The sequence below is a fragment of the Impatiens glandulifera genome, chromosome 4 (assembly GCF_907164915.1).
Source record: "Impatiens glandulifera chromosome 4, dImpGla2.1, whole genome shotgun sequence".
Taxonomy (NCBI): domain Eukaryota; kingdom Viridiplantae; phylum Streptophyta; class Magnoliopsida; order Ericales; family Balsaminaceae; genus Impatiens; species Impatiens glandulifera.
Genome location: NC_061865.1, coordinates 52,413,230 through 52,432,774, shown reverse-complemented (window position 1 = coordinate 52,432,774; position 19,545 = coordinate 52,413,230). Strand labels below are relative to the sequence as shown.

Genomic DNA, 19,545 nt, shown 5'->3' with positions numbered 1-19,545 from the left:
ATTAATTTTAATCAACTATAATATTTATTAAATAAAATTAACTATAAAACACAAACACAATAAGAAGAAAAGATCAAATTTTGTAGCTTCTTAAAATTTATTGGTGTATCATAGTTTTAATTATTATATTTTAAATACTTATCAGATTTGTTGATCAATTTTGTTAGGTTATTTGAATAAACCATATATTGGACATTAATATATCGATTTTTATCGTATCAAAAACCCTATATTCAATGGATCATATATTTTTTCGGTGTTTCATTGTGCCATTTGTTTTTATCGTATCATAAACCCTATATTCAATACTGTTTGGGATAGTATTGATTTATTAAAATTCTCTTATTGATGATGAGGGAATGAATTTGAATGAGGTGCAAAAGTTTGTGTTTTTTTTTATTGAAGTTATGTTTATGCATACTTAATGGTTAAATATATATATATATGAATTAAACTATTAAAAAAAAGAAAGTTCAAAACACTCATTATCAAAACCAAGTGAATTTTTAACTTAAAAAAATTATCTTATAAATTACATAAAAAAGAAAAATCATTGTAAAATAACATCAAATCAATCATGAGCATGTACTTTAATTAAATAGTTTAATTTAACAAAAACAAAATGACAACCATTAAAATCATTAAACATTAATATATTCAAAAGTATGCAAAATGATGTATTTTTGTTAGTATGTTAAGTAATCATATAGGTGGTTAAGTGGATCAATAAATTATAATCATACTATTTAGAATACTTTAGTCTAAATATATTAACTAAAATTTATGATTAATAATTATTTTTAAAAGATAAGTTATTATTATATTAATATTTTTTACTTAATATTAATTAATTTGCGATATTAAAATTAATTTAAAATAGGTATAAATATATAGGTGTGGGTGGATAATGTATATTGTGATTTTTATCAAAATATTTCTATATAGAATAATTATATTGTTATCCTACCATTATTTTGATACACCGAAATCTCGATATTATATAAGTAACATATCGATATATAAAATATTGACAATATACCATAATTTCAGTATGATATCAGTATTATATCGTTTATATTAAATAATTTTAAAATTTAATTATATTTTGATTTGATTTTTAAAATTTAAATTATTATAATTAAATTAATATCAAATAGGTTTAGATAATGAAATAAATTTATTAATATTGATTGATTTGTTGATTATGATTCTGTTGAAAAATTTATTAGGGCGTTGTGAATCTTCAATCTCATTCTTGAAATAAAAATAAAAATTTCATTATTTATTTGTGCTATATATATAATTTTAATTTTGATATATAAAAATTTACTGAATATTTAAAAATTTCGTACTTTTATCGTATCAATAATTTTAGTGTCGGTATCATACCTTACCGGCCAATTTTTTTCGGTATATCAAAAAAATCGATAATTTTAATATTATGCGATATCGTATTATATATATATATATATATATATATATATATATATATATTAAACCTGTAAAAATCTAACATACTTTCATTTCTTTTATATATTATATTCAAGTTAATCTAAAATAAATTCGAATTTGTAACATAAAAGTCATCTTAATCTAATCGAATATATTACAAACTTTATTTGACTATCATACACTATATTTTAATATTTTATGTTAGGTTAGAGTTATATTAATAATTAATAGTCATCTTAACACATTATATATCATTCTGATACATGTTTTCACATTTTGGGATATTCAGTGGCGGACCTACAAGGGGGGCCTTGGGGGGCCCGGGCCTCCCCCAACCTTAAGATAAATTATTTTTTATATATATGTTTGACAAGTATCTCTTAGTCCAGTTGGTTTGGTAACTGAACTCTGAAGATGAGGTCAGGTGATCAAACCCTGGCCTCACCTTTAATTTATTTTAACATATATTAAAATAATAATAGTGTTTTATATTTCTTAATTTTAAACTATTTTAAAAATTTATAAGAAAATATAAATTAATATTAATAAAAAAGTTAAAATAGTTAGGCTAAAATCTATTAAATTAGATTTTCATATTTTTTTATATAGTTAATTTTTTATGAATTTGTATGTTATTTTATTAAATCCTTTATATTATCATTTCTTCCTTTAGAAAAATAAACGGATAACTTTTTTTTAGCATAGCAGAGTGCCTCATTTGTCTTGCCATCACACATATTAACTTGGTATTGTGTTTGGTTCGGTTTGGTATCTTATTTAATTGGATTGGTTTTTTTTTTTTTTTCTTGAATTTTTATAATCCGAATAATACTATCAATCATTGGTGATCGTTTGATACTTATACCTTCCAATTATGTTGGTGATCCTTTTTTGAGTCTGTGTCCATCCCTTCTTAGTAGTAAGAGAAACGAAATAATCGAATATTGAGTTATTTTTCAATAAAGAGTATATGGATTTAATCTTTCATATACTTCTTACAAATATTCTATTATTATTTATATGTATTTTTCACTATTTCGACCATATATGTAGATGATTTATTTTCATTTTCATTTGACATGACTTTTTTTTACGTTAGTTATCAACCCTCGACTAAGGATAATTTTAACTGCCGTTCATAATATTTGGTAGAAATTTTTCCGACACCGTTTTATTAATTCGTTCTGGACTTGCTCTACTTCAACCCTTAGAGTTCATGAACTCAAATAGTTAAGCTTTTGGAGGCTTAGTTGAGAGGTTATTTTTATAAATTGTTTATACATTTAAATATCTATATTTTTAATTAATTTTTTTAATTTTTTTTAGATATTATCTTGTATGATTTATTAGTTAATTTATTATATGTAACTCTCATTAAATTAATGAGAATTAATTACATATAAAAAACGATCAAATATTTAATTGGATAAAAACATAATAAAATATTATCTTCCTAAATTATAATTGAGTTATTAGCCGGACCAATAACTAGCAATGATAATATTATATAATGATTTAATTTTTAATTTTTTTTTTCTCTCCAACGAATACATAACAAAAGTTTACATCAATCTGATTCACGAAATTTTGTATCTATTATGATAATTTATTTATTTTGAAATATAATAAAATTATCATAATAGATATAAAATCTCAATAAAGAGTATAAGACAGCCGCCCTTACCCTTAAATTTTTTTTTTCCATATTTTCATCATCACCCATGACTCACATTAACAAGTGGTGATAATGTTATTTTTATTGTATGTTATTCTTGGATTAATAAATTCAATTATAAGTCCTTTCTACCTCACACTTTAAATAATGGTCCCATTTCACATTTAATTTTATATGATTTTGTTTTTGTTTTCACAATAAAGTCAATATATATGCACGCTCATGATTTAATTGATATAGATTGAGTGAGTTGTATCTCAAAACAAATTTAGTGGAATTTGAGATTTAAGATTTCAAATCATGTTTGGAGGGTTGTCGTATAATACGATTTATTGTCGAGAGGTTAGTGTGGCCGAAAATAGGGTTTTAGATATCGTGTTGAAATGGTATTAGAGACTATATTAGATGATGAAAAAATAACTTGTGGAAAACAATTATAGTTTTAGAAACACTCAACTTTTTAGATAATTTGTCATTTTAGTTTCTATGTATGGGAAGATGTTGAATCTTATGGATAAGATTAGGTGGTAATTGGGCCCTTTTCATTTATGTTTCTTTATCTTATTTTTTTACTTTATTTATAGTTGTACAAAGAATTTTTTTTATCGCAATATTAAAAGTGGAAACTCATAGTTTAGTAATAAATTACAATAACTCATATTCTAATAATCATTGATTTCAAGTTTTCAACCTTCACACACCTCGGATTATTTTAATATAACAAAAACTAAAAAAATTCCTTCTTCCATAAATAATATTTTTTTGACAAATGGAGTGAAATCACACATAGGAATAGTGGTCAAAATACATCAATTTACCTTCAATAATACAAAACAATATAGTCATTGCAATCATTAAATTGCACCTAAAAGAATATATCCATACCTTGTTTTAAAAACAAGTGCAACATTTGTCTCGAGTTGGACACGGGTAGCCGCTCCTCTAAGCGAAAAATAATTTGTGTTTTTGTTTTACTTTCATTTCGTATATTTAAGTTAAATATTGAGCGAATATAATAATTTGGTATTAAAAATTACTGAAAAATATTTAGTTTAGTTAGATAAATTAATATTATGTTAATGTGTATTATATATGGTCTTGATTCAAACCTTACTAACATTAGCTTTTTATCTTTTTCTTAAGAGGTAACCCTATTTGACAAGGGTTTAATGTGTGTTTATAAGTTTTTAGTGTCCTGGATGCGGTTACCTACATGGTGGTCTATCCTATATTGGACATTTCTGATATGGTTGAGGTAGTTTGGCTCGGTAGATCCTAATTGTTGGTGTCGACTTCTAAAACTTGTATCCGACGTCAGTTCGGTTTCTGTTTGATTGGTTATAAAATTGATTGTTTCCAATTAGTTAACAATGATTAACAAATATATATAATATATAATAAACTAAAAACAGAAAAATTAACAAATATATAATGTAATAAACGAATTGAGTACATTCTTATATATAAAATTCTAATAAATTATTATAATTTATTATTAAATCACTACTAAAACATCTATATAACTTTAAAAAATATGTTAGAATATATATTAATTAAATCAATATGAGTTAAAAAAAAGGAAAAATATTTGATGACCCTTTACTGCTATGTTAGAAAAATATTTATTAAAAAATATAATATATACCGGTTTCGATTTTTATTATTATAAATCAGTCAAACTCGGTTCGGTCAATCTATAATTATTTCGTTTGTTTTTTTATCGTAACTTGTTCAGTTTTTTCGATTTTGCTTACCCGTCCTTTCAACCCACCTTTTTCTAAAGTGTTAAATCTAAGTGCAGGGGTGGACAAGTCTTAATGGTTCATTAATTAGGTGGTGGAAAAATCTTATGGCACATGTGTATGAAAAAACAATTTTTTAAGTGAAAATGAATTATCATTGTTAACTAATATTTTATGTGTGTTTGAGGTACTAAGAAATTGAGTACCATTTAGAAACTATGCTTTTTGGTTATTAATAATTTTCAAAGATAGAATTTGTGTCACATTTTAAATATTCTAATTATAAATAAAATATGAAAGTGTTTAGGAAAGAAAAGTATATCATTCCATTGTATAATAAAGGTCTCTATCATGGAATATTATTAATGTCTTCTTACTCAATTTGATGTTGGAAAAATGGGAAGATTAGGTTTAATAAAGGAATCCTTGAAAATCACTCAAATCTAATCATATTAATTGGTTTACATGTCTAAACAAAACTACTTTTTCTTCCTTCTTTATTTTTTAAATAAATTTAATTAATTTCTAATAATATTTACCAACTTATATTTTAGGTTCTAAATCAAATTAACACAAAATTTTCAAGGGCAATCATGACGCATTCTTTACATCATGCATGCATCCTTAAACTAATTTTTTTTTCCACATTTATTTAGTTATATTTAATATTAATATATATGATTTTGATATATTTATTTAATAAAATAATATTATGTTGGGTGTGTTATTATTTGATTTAATTAATTTTAGAGTTTAACCTTAAACAAGTTGAGCTAGGGTTAGGTGTTTAGGTGGAGCCCTAAAAGAATTATTTTCAAATAGTGTCAACAATAAATACTTAGCCCAATAAGTAATTTGATTGGCCCAATAAGTTAATACAAAAGAAAGGAGACGGATTGGGCCGGGTTTAGAGTTTATCAAATCATCATCTTTATAAGTTTAATTAAAAAATGTAAACCAAGATCAAACAAACACAATGAGGAAATATATTGATATATCCAAAGGATCCCATTTAAATGAAAAATTATCAATCATATAAATCATATTTGAAAATATAATTTTTATTTTTATTTTATAAAATCAGCATGCTACCTAAATATTATAGCTCAACTTTAACTTAAGAGATCTCAAGTGTGATAAAATCAAATTTAGAAATTTATTAATTTTTTCTTTCAAATAAAACAAGTCCAAACACAATAATATATAATATATTTCTAAAGTCTTTTGAACCCAAACACATATTCCATTAAGATGTAACATTATATTTTGTATTATGAATCCCAAATTACAATTTTTACAAATTACTAGATATATGAATATAATATATGTAATTAAAAAACATGATTACATCTATTTTGTCTCCTTACATAGGGTTAGAACTCCATCTAAGTTTGATTCCTACTATAAGGTCCACTCTATATCATAAATTGTCGTCGAAGAAACAATAAGATATTTTTTTTGTCCCTTCTAGACGACCGAAAAATAATAAAATTGTTTATATATTTAAGATAATTACACATTTCATCCGACCGAGGATATGATATAGTGTCAAAGGAAGAACCGGCTATGAAAATTTCAAATAAGATTTCACTCTTGAACAAACATTTTAACGATACTATTTTTACATTTTTATTGAAATTAAATTAAATTAAATGTGGTCAATGTCATTCGATTCATACATGTATATCGAGTATTGTGGAAATAAAAAAAACACAAAAATTTTAAATTATGGAAAATATGTTATCTCAACTTTTAAAAGAAAACATGATAATAAGTTGCAATGGAACATCACATAAATTGTCTGAGATACATTTAATTAAACCTTTAAAATAAAATGTAAATCTCAAAAAGAAAAAAAAAACTGAGACAACTAATGCTTGTTTACATTTGTTAAAATTATTTTTGATAAATTTAAAAATAATTATTTACGACAGTAAAGGACATTTGTTATACCATATTCAAGTAAGGGGCCAAAAAATATAAGCTAGGATGAAATTAGAAGATATTTCATATTGTAAGTAGGGTTTACTCAATGGCCCTTAGTATAAAAAATCAAATAAATGAAACAAAATTTTAAACAACTATTTCTATACCTATAAGAGTAACTCAAATAAAAAAATATTAATATAATATTTTATAATTTGAGATTTGATTTCCACTAACTATATTATTATTTAAATGTATGATTATGATTATGAGTTGATGTTAACCTCTTCACAAATATAAATACTTATAATAAAAAAATGTTTAATTGAAAAAAAATAAAAACCAATTATTATGCATCACAAACTTGAGCCGCCACTATTAATTTTCTATGTTGACTATGATTATGAAAAATCTACTTTCGTTAAAAAGAATTAAATTATAATAATCTAAATAATTTAATTTGTTTTTTTATTAAAAGATAATATGATTGTGATGTATTAAGAAAATATCCACAAAATATTATATTATAATTTAAATAATAAATGAAGTACAAATAGACTAAAAATTTGGATCTAAGATCTAAAAATTAATATGAATCATGTTTGAATAAGTATTTCTGTAAGAATTTAAACTTTCTCATATAGTAGATTGAGGTTAATTAAATAATATTAAAATAAGTTTTATATTATGTGGTTGGTAGTAGATTTAGGGTTGTTGAAGCCCATATAATATGGGGATAGATATCTTCCAATTTCCATCTACTACAATACATTGGATAGTTTGGTGAGTGTAAATTTAAAATTAAGTAAAACACTGTTTTTCATATATATGTTTTTTTTGAAAATATTTCATGAAATTAGTCTAAGTACACCCAAATAAAACATGACACCATAAAAAGACAATAAATAGAGAAAAACAAATATCGTAGGCCACAAATATAAAAAAAAAAATATGTACAAAAGTTTTCAGCGAGAGTTCTCAAACAAATTCATATATTTTTCAAAACTAATTTTAAATAATATAATAATAATAATAACGTTATAGATTATACGTATAGTTCAAATACCATCACTGAAAGTATGTCGATTTATTTCTAACTAAATATAAGTTATTAGAGAAGAGAATTTTAGAGAGAAAATTTGAAAGGGAATAACGTGGCGCAATCTGATTCACTGAAAAATTAACAAATTTTCTCTCTCTTCTCTCCTTACTCTTTATTATTTTTCAGCTAGTAATTTAGTAACACGTCATTCTCTCTCCCAAATTTCTTCCCATAACTAAATAGTCCTTCAAAGGTTAATAAAAATAGTAACTCAATGATTTAGAATCGTCATATATGTTGTCTCGAATCTCAATCCAAATCTTTCAACAACATAAATCTAATCTTAGTTTAATATATATAATTAGTATGATGGTCTCTTATCTATGAATCGGGGTTCAATTCTTCATTACTATATCTAAAATTAAAAGAAAACTCCTAACGGGCTATATTTAAAAGACAAACAAGAAGAAATAAAGATCCTTTGAAAAAAAATAAAAAAAATTAAGAGCTACTTGGTTATTTGATGGCTATTGTCAAGTTTTGTTTTTATTTATATATTAATACCATTTAGAGTGAATTAAATCTTATAAAAAGAGTTATAATTACTCTTTTTGTAAATAAGTTAAAACTAGTAATAATAATTCTAAGATAGCAAAAAACAAATTTCAAAATAGAATGTGGAGAATTTCACATGGTTTATAATATAAACATAAAAATGACTTTTTATTGAAACTAGAGGGATAATTAATAAATCAACTGAAAATCAATTAAATGAACTAAACCCATCAAATTGAACCAAAAATAATTAATTGAATCTAGATCTCTATTTGTTGAAAATCCTAACATCTGTTGCGATGTTATTAAAAAAAATGACAATCTGACTATCAATTATATATTTTAAATTTTAACAATAAAATAACATATTAGCTCATATGTGAATCAACAAAGTAAACAATAAAAAAAATAAAGTATGTGGAGAACAATTATAAAATTTTAGGAGACTTGAAAATCTTCCTTGCACGTTATTAATGGACAACATTTGCGATTTCAAATATTCATACTTAATTTATAAGTTTTTTAACCCACTAAACTGATAAATTAATTTTCTAACCGACTAAATTGAATCGATCAACAAACCATACTATACGTTTTTAAGTGAATTTGGGTGAAAAAAACTGTTAGAGTTTGTGGCCCGAATTCTTGTTGGGTCAGCGGGCTTTGCCCGCACTGTATGGACTTGTAGTCTTAATGGGTCTAACCCCTTTTCATTTACATCACATTTTAGGGTTAGACAATATATAGAGAAGATAACCGTCTTTTCTCTAATACAGTTTTACGTTGTCCACCAAAAAAATCTGTACAATCTTCGTTATAGTGAAATCTTCTCTTCTGCCCGTGGTTTTTCACCCGTAAAGGGTTTTCCACGTAATCTTGGTGTTCGTTCTTCTTTATCGCTTTTATCCTCGTTTATTGTGGTTTAAATTCTATCAAATTGGTATTAGAGCCAAATTTGTTTGTTTTATTTTTGGTCATGACCACGATGAAATACGATATTCCGCTGTTGGATCGTAACACCAGATTTGCGTTATGACAAGTGAAGATGCGAGCTATTTTGGCACAGATGGATCTGGAAGATGCGCTATATGGCGCTGACAAGATACCGTCTTCGTGGACTGATGAAGAGAAGCAACGAGCAGATCGTAAGGCTCTATCGCAGATTTATCTGCATCTGTCGAATCAGATTCTTCAAGACTGTTTGAAGGAAAAAACAGCTGCTGCACTTTGGCTAAGATTGAATCACTTATGTATGACGAAAACGCTGACTAACAAGCTACACTTGAAGCAACGCTTGTATTCCCAATGTATGTCTGACGGTAACGTCTTTAGAAAATCACTTAACTGTTTTTAAAGAAATAGTCTCTGATTTGGAATCTATGGAGGTTAAGTACGATGAAGAAGATTTAGGGCTCATATTATTGTGTTCATTACCTCCTTCGTATGCTAATTTTAGAGATACCATTCTCTATAGTCGTGAGACTTTGACTCTAGATGAGGTTTATGATGCACTCTTCTCGAAAAAAAAGATGCATAAACTTGTTGGTTCAGATAACATGTCTGAAGGCCTTGTTGTACGAGGCAGACAACAGGAGATGTATTTTAGCAGCAATAACCGTGGTAGGTCAAAATCCAAGAACAGGGATAAAATGTGTAGGTACTGCAAGAAGAAAGGCCATATTGTTGTTGAGTGTTATAAGTTACAGAATAAGAATAAGAGGGCTAATGAGGATCATAAGAGCAATCAACCAGAGAAATATGGCGAAGCTGATGTTGCTGAAAAGTACAATGATGGAGAACTCCTCGTTACGTCTGATATTGATTCGAAACAGAGCGACGAATGGATTCTTGATTCTGGATGCACGTTTCATATGTGTCCTAATCGGGACTGGTTCTCTACATATGAAGTGGTCTCTAGAGGTACCGTTGTGATGGGTAATAATGCATCTTGCAGAATTACTGGTATTGGTACGGTTAGAGTTAAGATGTTTGATGGCACTATTCGAACACTTGGTGATGTAAGGCACGTTCCTGACATGAAGAGAAATCTGAACTCATTGAGTATTCTTGATTCTAAAGGGTACAAATACACCGGTGAAGGTGGAGTTGTGAAGGTCAGCAAGGGGTCTCTTGTTGTGATGAAGGGACTCAAGAAAACTGCCAATTTATATATTCTGCAAGGCTCTACGATTACATGTGATGTTGTTGTTGCTAGTTCGTCTTTGTCTGATTCTGATGCAACAAGATTATGGCACATGCGTCTAGGTCACATGAGTGAGAATGGCATGGTCGAATTGAACAAGAGAGGGCTTCTTGATGTGCAGGGTATTACGAAGCTGAAGTTTTGTGAACACTGCGTTTTTGGTAAACAGAAAAGAGTTAGGTTCTCGGCTGGTATTCATAATACGAAGGGAACACTAGACTACATTCATTCTGATTTGTGGGGGCCTTCTAGAGTACCATCTAAAGGTGGTGCGTTCTATATGTTGACTATTATAGATGATTTCTCCAGGAAGGTTTGGGCATTCTTTTTGAAACAAAAGAGTGACGTGTTTTCTACCTTTAAAGAGTGGAAGTTAATGATTGAGAAGCAGACAGGGAGGCAAGTGAAGCATCTCCGAACTGATAACGGTTTGGAGTTTTGTTCTAATGAGTTTAATACTTTATGTAGAACTGAAGGTATTGTGAGGCATCATACAGTTTGACATAATCCTCAACAGAATGGAGTTGCAGAGAGGATGAATAGGACTTTGATGGAGAAGGTGCGTTGTATGCGCCTTAATGCTGGGCTACCGATGTCGTTTTGGGCTGAGACCGCTGCGTATGCATGTCATCTCGTTAATCGCTCTCCTTCGACTACTATTGATAAGAAAACTCCACAAGAGGTATGGACTGGTTCTCCTGCTAGTTATTCTAATTTAAAAATTTTCGGATGTCCTGCGTATGCTCATGTGGATAATGGGAAGTTAGAGCCTCGTTCGGTGAAGTGTGTGTTCATAGGGTTTAAGCAAGGTGTGAAAGGATACAAGTTGTGCTGTCCTGAGACTAGTAAAGTCGTCATCAGTAGAGATGTTGTTTTTTGATGAGACTAGCATGCTTCAGGGGTCTCCATCTTCAACTCCCTCCGAGGGAAATCAACAGAAGTCAAGTATTGAGGTGGAGCTTGAGATTGGGTTGAAACCTACACCAGAGGAAACTCTAGAGCCTATTCCAGTTTTAATGGATGATGCTAGCTCCTCAGAAGCACCTCCACAACATTCAATTGCTAAAAATAGGTCTCGTAGAGAAATTAGACGCCCTCAGAGATATGTAGAGGCTGATTTAGTTGCGTATGCATTAAATGTGGCTGAAGAGATTGATTCAGAAGAAGAACCTACGGCATATTCAGAGGCGATTACCTGCGAAAACTCTGGTAAGTGGATGATCGCTATGCAGGAAGAGATAGAATCGCTTCACAAGAACGCTACATGGGATCTAGTGAAGTTACCAAAGAGCAAGAAGGTTGTTCGCTGCAAATGGGTGTATAAGAGAAAGGAAGGTACGATGGGAGTTGAAGAAGCCAGGTATAAAACCAGGCTTGTTGCAAAAGGATATAGTCAAACTCCAGGTGTTGATTTTACTAATGTATTTTCTCCAGTTGTGAAACATAGTTCTATTCGGGCTTTACTAGGTATTGTGGCATACCAAGATCTTGATATTGAGCAGTTAGATGTAAAAACTGCATTCTTACACGGAGAACTTGAGGAAGACATCTACATGCAACAACTAGAGGGATTCGTAGCCTTAGGAAAGGAGGACTATGTATGTCAGCTAAAAAAGTCTCTTTATGGTTTGAAACAGTCACCGAGGCAATGGTACAAGAGATTTGATACATTTATGATCACTCATGATTTCAGGAGGAGCAATTACGATAGTTGTGTCTATTTTAAAGTATGTGATGATGGATCGTTCGTTTACCTGTTGTTGTATGTTGACGATATGCTAATTGCCGCTAAAGATCAGAGAGAGGTCAGAAAGGTGAAAGCACAGTTGAGTAGCGAGTTTGAGATGAAAGATTTAGGTGCAGTAAAGAAGATGTTTGGAATGGAGATTCTTAGAGATCGACCGGCTGGTAAATTGTACATAAGTCAAAAGAGGTACATCGATAAAGTCCTTAGTAGGTTTAACATGCAAAGTGCCAAGCCGGTAAGTACTCCACTAGCTGCTCATTTTAGACTTTCGTCTTCTTTGTCACCACAGTCAGATAGTGATGATGATTATATGTCGTGAGTGCCATACTCTAGTGCCGTTGGCTCCCTTATGTATGCTATGGTTTGTTCACGACCTGACTTAGCATATGCAGTTAGTGTTGTTAGTAGATATATGGAAAACCCTGGTAAGGAACATTGGAAAGAAGTTTAATGGATTCTCAGATACTTATGTGGTTCTACTGATGTTTGTTTACAGTTTGGGAAAAGTAGAGATGGAGTTTTCGGTTACGTTGATTCAGATTACGCTGGAGATCTTGATAAGAGAAGATCATTGTTTGGTTACATTTTTTGTGTTGGTGGTTGCGCTATTAGTTGGAAGGCTATGTTGCAGGCTACAGTTGCTTTGTCTACTACAGAGGCAGAATACATGGCGATTACAGAAGTTTGCAAAGAAGCAATTTGGATTAAAGGCTTGTTTGGCGAACTTAGTGATGATTTACAGATTTCTACAATCTTTTGTGATAGCCAGAGTGCTATTTTTTTGACAAAGGATCAGATGTTTCACGAGAGGACTTAGCACATTGATGTACGATATCATTTTGTGCGTGATGTGATTGCTCGTGGTGATATTATTGTGAGCAAGGTGAGTACACACAATAATCCTGCAGATATGATGACCAAGTCACTTCCTATTACCAAGTTTGAGCATTGCTTGAACTTGGTTGGTCTTCATTGCTGAGTTATGCCCTTAGGGGCTTTTGGTGGAAGAGGTTTAATTTTGTGGTTATGCTATCAAAGATTGGAATTCGTTTCAAGGTGGAGATTGTTAGAGTTTGTGGCCCGAATTCTTGTTAGGTCAGCGGGCTTTGCCTGCACTGTATGGACTTGTAGTCTTAATGGGTCTAACCCCTTTTCATTTACATCACATTTTAGGGTTAAACAATATATAGAGAAGACAACCGTCTTTTCTCTAATACAGTTTTACGTTGTCCACCAAAAAATCTGTACAATCTTCGTTATAGTGAAATCTTCTCTTCTGCCCGTGGTTTTTCACCCGTAAAGGGTTTTCCACGTAATTTTGGTGTTCGTTCTTCTTTATCGCTTTTATCCTCGTTTATTGTGGTTTAGATTCTAACAAACTGAACTAATTAAACTGCTTAAAACTATCCACTACACAAAATTATTAATAAATTTTAATATACCTCTTTTATATCCAATAAAATTAAAAACCTTCTTCGAATTCTTCCTAATCTTAGTAGCATCCAAAGTGAAAAAGAAAAAAGGAAATGTAAAAGCAAAAGTAAAAAAAAAAAGTTTATTCTAGCACGTGACTCATAAGTTAACATATGTATAGGAAATTAATTTAACGGTTAGAATAATTCCAAATAACCCATATACATATAAAAAATAGTTCAAATTGTCAAAGATAATCTTTTATAAAATTAATAATTTTCATAGTATATATTTGTAATTTTTTTATTCAGTTTCAAAAAATATTTTCAAATAGATATAGTGAATCCACAAAACTAGTTACATATTAACTTGATTATAGAGAAATACACATATTTATATCAACTATCAAGCTCAAATTCATGTTGGTGTATTTTCATCAAATTTTTATATTTTTCCAACCAAATTTTTACAAACGGGTTTGGACATTCGTCAAGCCATTTTTGGGGTATTATTTTTTTTTTTTTTAATAAAACGAGGCACATACGAGTCGACAAATGTCCCTTTTCCATCATGAGTTTCTTTCAACGGAAGACCACCAAACCCTCCAGAATACGTAAACATGCTCTGTTTGTCCCCTTGTCTAAAGTCCACAAGAACACTCAAAGTTTTTGGTCGAAAAATCTGAAGTCTATCAATTTTATTTTCTTGGTATAATGCAAAAGTCAAATAATCTTAATTAAACACAATTAGTCCGAAAGAAGATTAATACAAGTTATAACACACGAGTTATAAACTGATAAAAAACCGAGGAGACAAATGACACAAATCTCAACCGAGCGATAGTTGAAGTCAACTCGAAAATCTTTTTTTCTATGTAGAAGAAGTGGAGGTTGAGGGAATTGTGTTAGATGAGAGGATCATGCATGTTTGTGTTCCTTGATAAACTATCCATCTCTTTCTCTCATATCTATCACACAATCCCACGAGCACAACTACCCTTACAAAACTTATAAAATAAAATAAAATAAAAACATTAACACAATAATATTTAACGAAATTTAACATGTCATATACTTAATTATTACACAAACAGTGCATTTATAAACACAACAACCTAGCTATTATAATTATTGTTACTATTCATTAATTAATTAAAGTAATCCTTGAAGATTAAGTATAATTAGGGTTATAATAGAGGATAAGCACATTTCCAACTGTGAGTCAAAACAACTAATTCTCACGTGCAAAAGGGAAAGGGTAGAGTGTATTCTTGATCCTCTATAAAAGCCAACTTATAACAAACCTAAGACACACCACACAAGTTCGATTTGATCATGAACTACAAGGTTAAATACCGTCTCTTGTTCTTTTTCGATATCGTTTATCATTGGATTTATTAGTAGACCTAATTTATTTTCTTAATTTCTTTAATTTGGCAGATGCATATAGAGCTAGATCGATGAAACCTGATTTGGTGAGTGGTTTCCATGCTGGGCTTGTCAAGTGAACAATCTATTGCTGATAATCTCTATTTCGTTGTCTGTTCGGCCTTAAATTTGACAACTTAATTATATAAAAAGTAGTATAAAACTCTTACTTGAAAGACAAGAACCGTTTTTTATTTTCTGAAACAAAAAAAATAAACTCTCTAATCGCCTCCACTAATTTCCTTTATGATTAGGTTAGCTAGGGTTTCGATCTCATAGATCTATATATATATTGTTTTGATATTCATAAAAGCTTGTACTTCTCAATATCAACTAAATTCGGATATATATATATATATATATATATTTAAGGCTTAAAAAAAAGTCAAATACTCCATATGAAATTATATGGTATTAATCAAGTAAAATTAAAATAATTAAGGGGTAAGATCTGTTCATAATTCATTAATCACATAACTGACTAAGTAATACTGACTTTGTGAAAGAAAGTTTAAAAAATAGTACTTAGTGTTCATGAAATTTCCTCTCAATATGTCCATTTTGATGATCAAAATGACATAGGTAGTTTTCGATTAGGTTGTCTTATGGACTAACAATATAGTAAACTACCATTATTTGACAAATCCGAAAATTCCAGATCATGTTGTTTTAAACAAGAATATTAATATGGTTTTTCAAATTATAACACGGATTTTCTTTTTAAATATATTTGATTTAATTAACATGTATCTTTCTATTAAATACTAGTTAACAAAAAAATCCATTCAAAAATTGTTTTTGCTTGTTAACATGCATGATATATACATATATTTACAAAACAACACTCTTAATATTTAATTTTTTGTTTGTTTGTTTTACTTGGTAAAGTATTCTTTTACTTAAGATCACTTAGAAAACTTAACAGAAAAAAAAACATTGTTTCTAAATTTAGAATGATTAATACTTAGCTAAAGTAGGTAAGAAACATGATTAGTTTAGAAATATGGTGAACATAAGTTAACATACATTTAAGGCCGATCTAACAACGAATTGTGAGATACGACAAGCAAAAAGATTGTTTATTTAACAGGACTTTGCATGGAAATCGACACCATTGTATATGTTGGATTGCTCAGATGATCAGGTGTCATTTGTTTTCTTATTTGCTTAATCATTCCAGAAGGATGTTACAACATCTTAGTAGTTTCGGTTCAATTTGCTAAAGGTATGATTAACGTTAATTTTAATGTCAATGAAAGTTACATGGTTTTATGTTCTTAGTGCAATGGATTTTCCTCTATCAATGGAGATCATTTGTGTCTCCTTGAGCGAAAACACGAGCAAACAGTGAGGACGAATATGAGAGTCAATGCTTTGGACTTGGAGGTAAACCTAGAAGCGACTTGGGAAAGCAAGTGCGATTCAAGAAAAAAAAACATGTATTTGAAGAATAAAGCAATACCTCGATTAGACTAGTTGAAATCTTATAAATATAAAAGTATAGAAATCAGTCCTTTTAAGGTTTAGATTGATTTAGCTAATTTGTTCAAATTTATTCATTAATGGCATAGGTATATTGTATAACATTTTGTTTTTTCAATCTAGTTTTATTCATGAAACATTATATCAAACTACGAGATGTTGATATCTTTTTTAGTCTCCTAACTTTGAAGATGTTATATCGATTATGAGAGATGTTTCTTAAAAGGTCAATTCATTATGAATGAGTCGTTTATTCACCATATTAAAACAAACAAAGAAAAAAATATTGACAAATCAAAGCCAAAGAAAGGCGTAACAAAAAACGATAGAGCTTTTAAATTTAATAATACGATAAAACCACAAATTAATAGTCATGCATCTAACCATTTGTAACCGAGCCTAGGAATTCTAGGTTTAATAATTTTTGTTGAAATAGTCTTCAAACTTAGGCTAAACAAATTAAGTTTGAACTATGATCATAATAGTAAAATTAATGTATCAATAACAATGATAGTCAAGAATCATTCATTCAAGAACAGTCAATAGATTTGCATGTTAATCCTACAATACATGATTCATTTAAAGCATGCAAATCACATCATCAATTAAGACAAAAAAAAAATAAAAAAAATGGTTATACTACAAATCAAATAAGCAACTTAATTAGCTCAATTCATTTTAACTACTATTTCTAATAAAAAACAATTACAATAAAATTGTAGTAAATATTAAAATATGTTTTTTTTTGGTTATGTAACCTTTTAATTAGGATTGATTCTTTTTAGTTATTTAAATTATTACATTACTCAATTCATAACTAAAATATTATATATTTTTTATTTTATTATTATATATTAATACTTTTCAAATTTTTTTATCAAAAAAAAAAAAAAATTTACACCTCTCCTCAGATCTTTATCAATTAATATTTTTTAAATAACAAGATATTTTAATACACCACCGTCCAAATAAGACCATACATTTAGAATAAAAAGATTTTATGATATTATATTAATTTTGTGTAGATCATTTCCATATAATTTAGAATAATTTTTTTTTATGATTTTATATTTATTTTGTGTAGATCATTTCCATATAATTTAGAATAAAAATATTTTTATTTGTTTTGTGTAGATAATTTCCATATAATTTAGAATAAAATTGTTTTTATGATTATATATTTATTTTTCTAGATAATTTCCTACTAGAACATTCCGTTCACAAAATATCTGCTACGTTTTATTTCCGAATCCCTCCTTCCGGAACTTTCCTGATGTTCTCTTACACATATATATAATGGTCCCTAAAAATTCTCAATAAAATTTACAACTGTTTCACAATTCTCATGCACCCTTCTTCTCAAATTGATCTGATTTCTCGCATTTCCATCAATGGCGACAAGCTTTGGATCAAATCAGAGATACCCATCTTACTATAACGTTCTCGGCGTCTCTATTGACTCATCTGAGAACGACATTCGTCATTCTTACAGAAAACTAGCTATGGTATGTTCATATTAAAAACCCTGTCTTTACTTTTTCAAGAAACTAATTGTGTAATTGTTTGATGTAGAGATGGCATCCTGATAAATGGTTAAGAAACCCATCTCTATTAGGTGAAGCAAAACGCAAATTTCAAGAAATTCAAGAAGCTTATTCAGTTTTGTCAGATAAGAAGAAGAGATTAATGTATGATTCTGGTTTACATGATTCTTTTGAAGAAGATGCTGATGATGATGATGATGAGGTAATGTATAATGTATTGATTGGTGTATTGATTGGTATACGATTTGAATATGAATGATGAATTAGGCTTGATGGGTTTTGTGATTTGATTAGGGTTTATCTGAGTTTGTTCAAGAATTGATGTGTCATGTTGCTGATGAGAGAAGAAAGGAGAAGATTTATAGTATGAGTGAATTACAGAGTATGTTTGCAGATATGGTTGGGGGATTTGAGATTCGTCATGATTTGTGTTATCCTGTTGACGACGGTGGATCATCGGATCGATCATACTCCGGCAGCGATGGATGATTGCAGGAATAGGAAAAGGATGAGATGAGATGATCAAAAAGATGAAAGCTTGCAGAGGTTTGATTCAAAACTAGGGTTTGAAGGGGATGGATGGATGGGGAAGAAAGGTTGATGATGTTTGAAATGATGAAATGTGAATTCTTGTTTAATGATTTGGAATGGATGATGTTTGTTTTTGGAATTGATTTATGGTTTAGGGTTCTTGTTACTATTTTGATTATGTTCTTGATTATGATCTTGGTCACAATTAATGATTTCCCTTTTTGAAATGTAGAAGATTATGATGATCGTTTATGTGATTAATTTACCTTTCCTCCATACTCATGATTAATACTGTCAAAAACAAAATCTTTATTGTTGATTGTCAACAAATTTGTTCAAGTTTATGATTCGACTCAAAGAGGAACAACTTTAGGTTTTCTCTTTATTGTTGTTCCTTTCCTACTCAAAGAAGTGGCTATAAAAACTCTTTATCTTTTATAAAATATTAATTCTTATTAAATCAAATAAAATATTAACTTAAAACTAATAAAATTTAAAAATTTAAATGTGTGTTACATAAATTAAGATTTCCTAACAAAAAATAAAAATAAAATATATATACTTAAGCATTACTAAAATTTATTTTTATTCGAGGGTTAATAGTCAATGTCGTAACATCTATAAATAGATGATAGATGAATGATAAATTATAATGAATTCATTATAATAAAAATTATAATTCATTATAATAAAAAAACAAATTCTTGATCGGACTAAATAATCTCTTTTACTAAAAAAAAGAAAAAAAAAAAAGAGATGAATACAGACTCTAGAGATTGTCACCAATACGATTAGAGATACAAGTA

The 19,545-nt window shown here is 28.7% G+C and overlaps 1 protein-coding gene across 1 annotated transcript; it reads left to right on the top strand.

The window, feature by feature from the left end:
* Nucleotides 1–17,997: 17,997 nt before the first annotated feature.
* On the top strand, nt 17,998–18,960 carry LOC124936509 (chaperone protein DnaJ-like). The gene is made up of 3 exons (XM_047477014.1): nt 17,998–18,169; nt 18,237–18,410; nt 18,503–18,960. The coding sequence occupies exons 1-3, from the start codon at nt 18,056–18,058 to the stop codon at nt 18,695–18,697; spliced, it is 483 nt and encodes a 160-aa protein (XP_047332970.1). The 5' UTR covers nt 17,998–18,055; the 3' UTR covers nt 18,698–18,960.
* Nucleotides 18,961–19,545: the final 585 nt, after the last annotated feature.

Bases quoted from the DNA above. Each gene is read 5' to 3' on its own strand.
- LOC124936509 (XM_047477014.1), top strand. From the start codon at position 18,056: ATGGCGACAAGCTTTGGATCAAATCAGAGATACCCATCTTACTATAAC. The intron at 18,170-18,236 runs GTATGTTCATAT...TGTTTGATGTAG, and splicing joins CTTACAGAAAACTAGCTATG to AGATGGCATCCTGATAAATG. The intron at 18,411-18,502 runs GTAATGTATAAT...TGATTTGATTAG, and splicing joins CTGATGATGATGATGATGAG to GGTTTATCTGAGTTTGTTCA.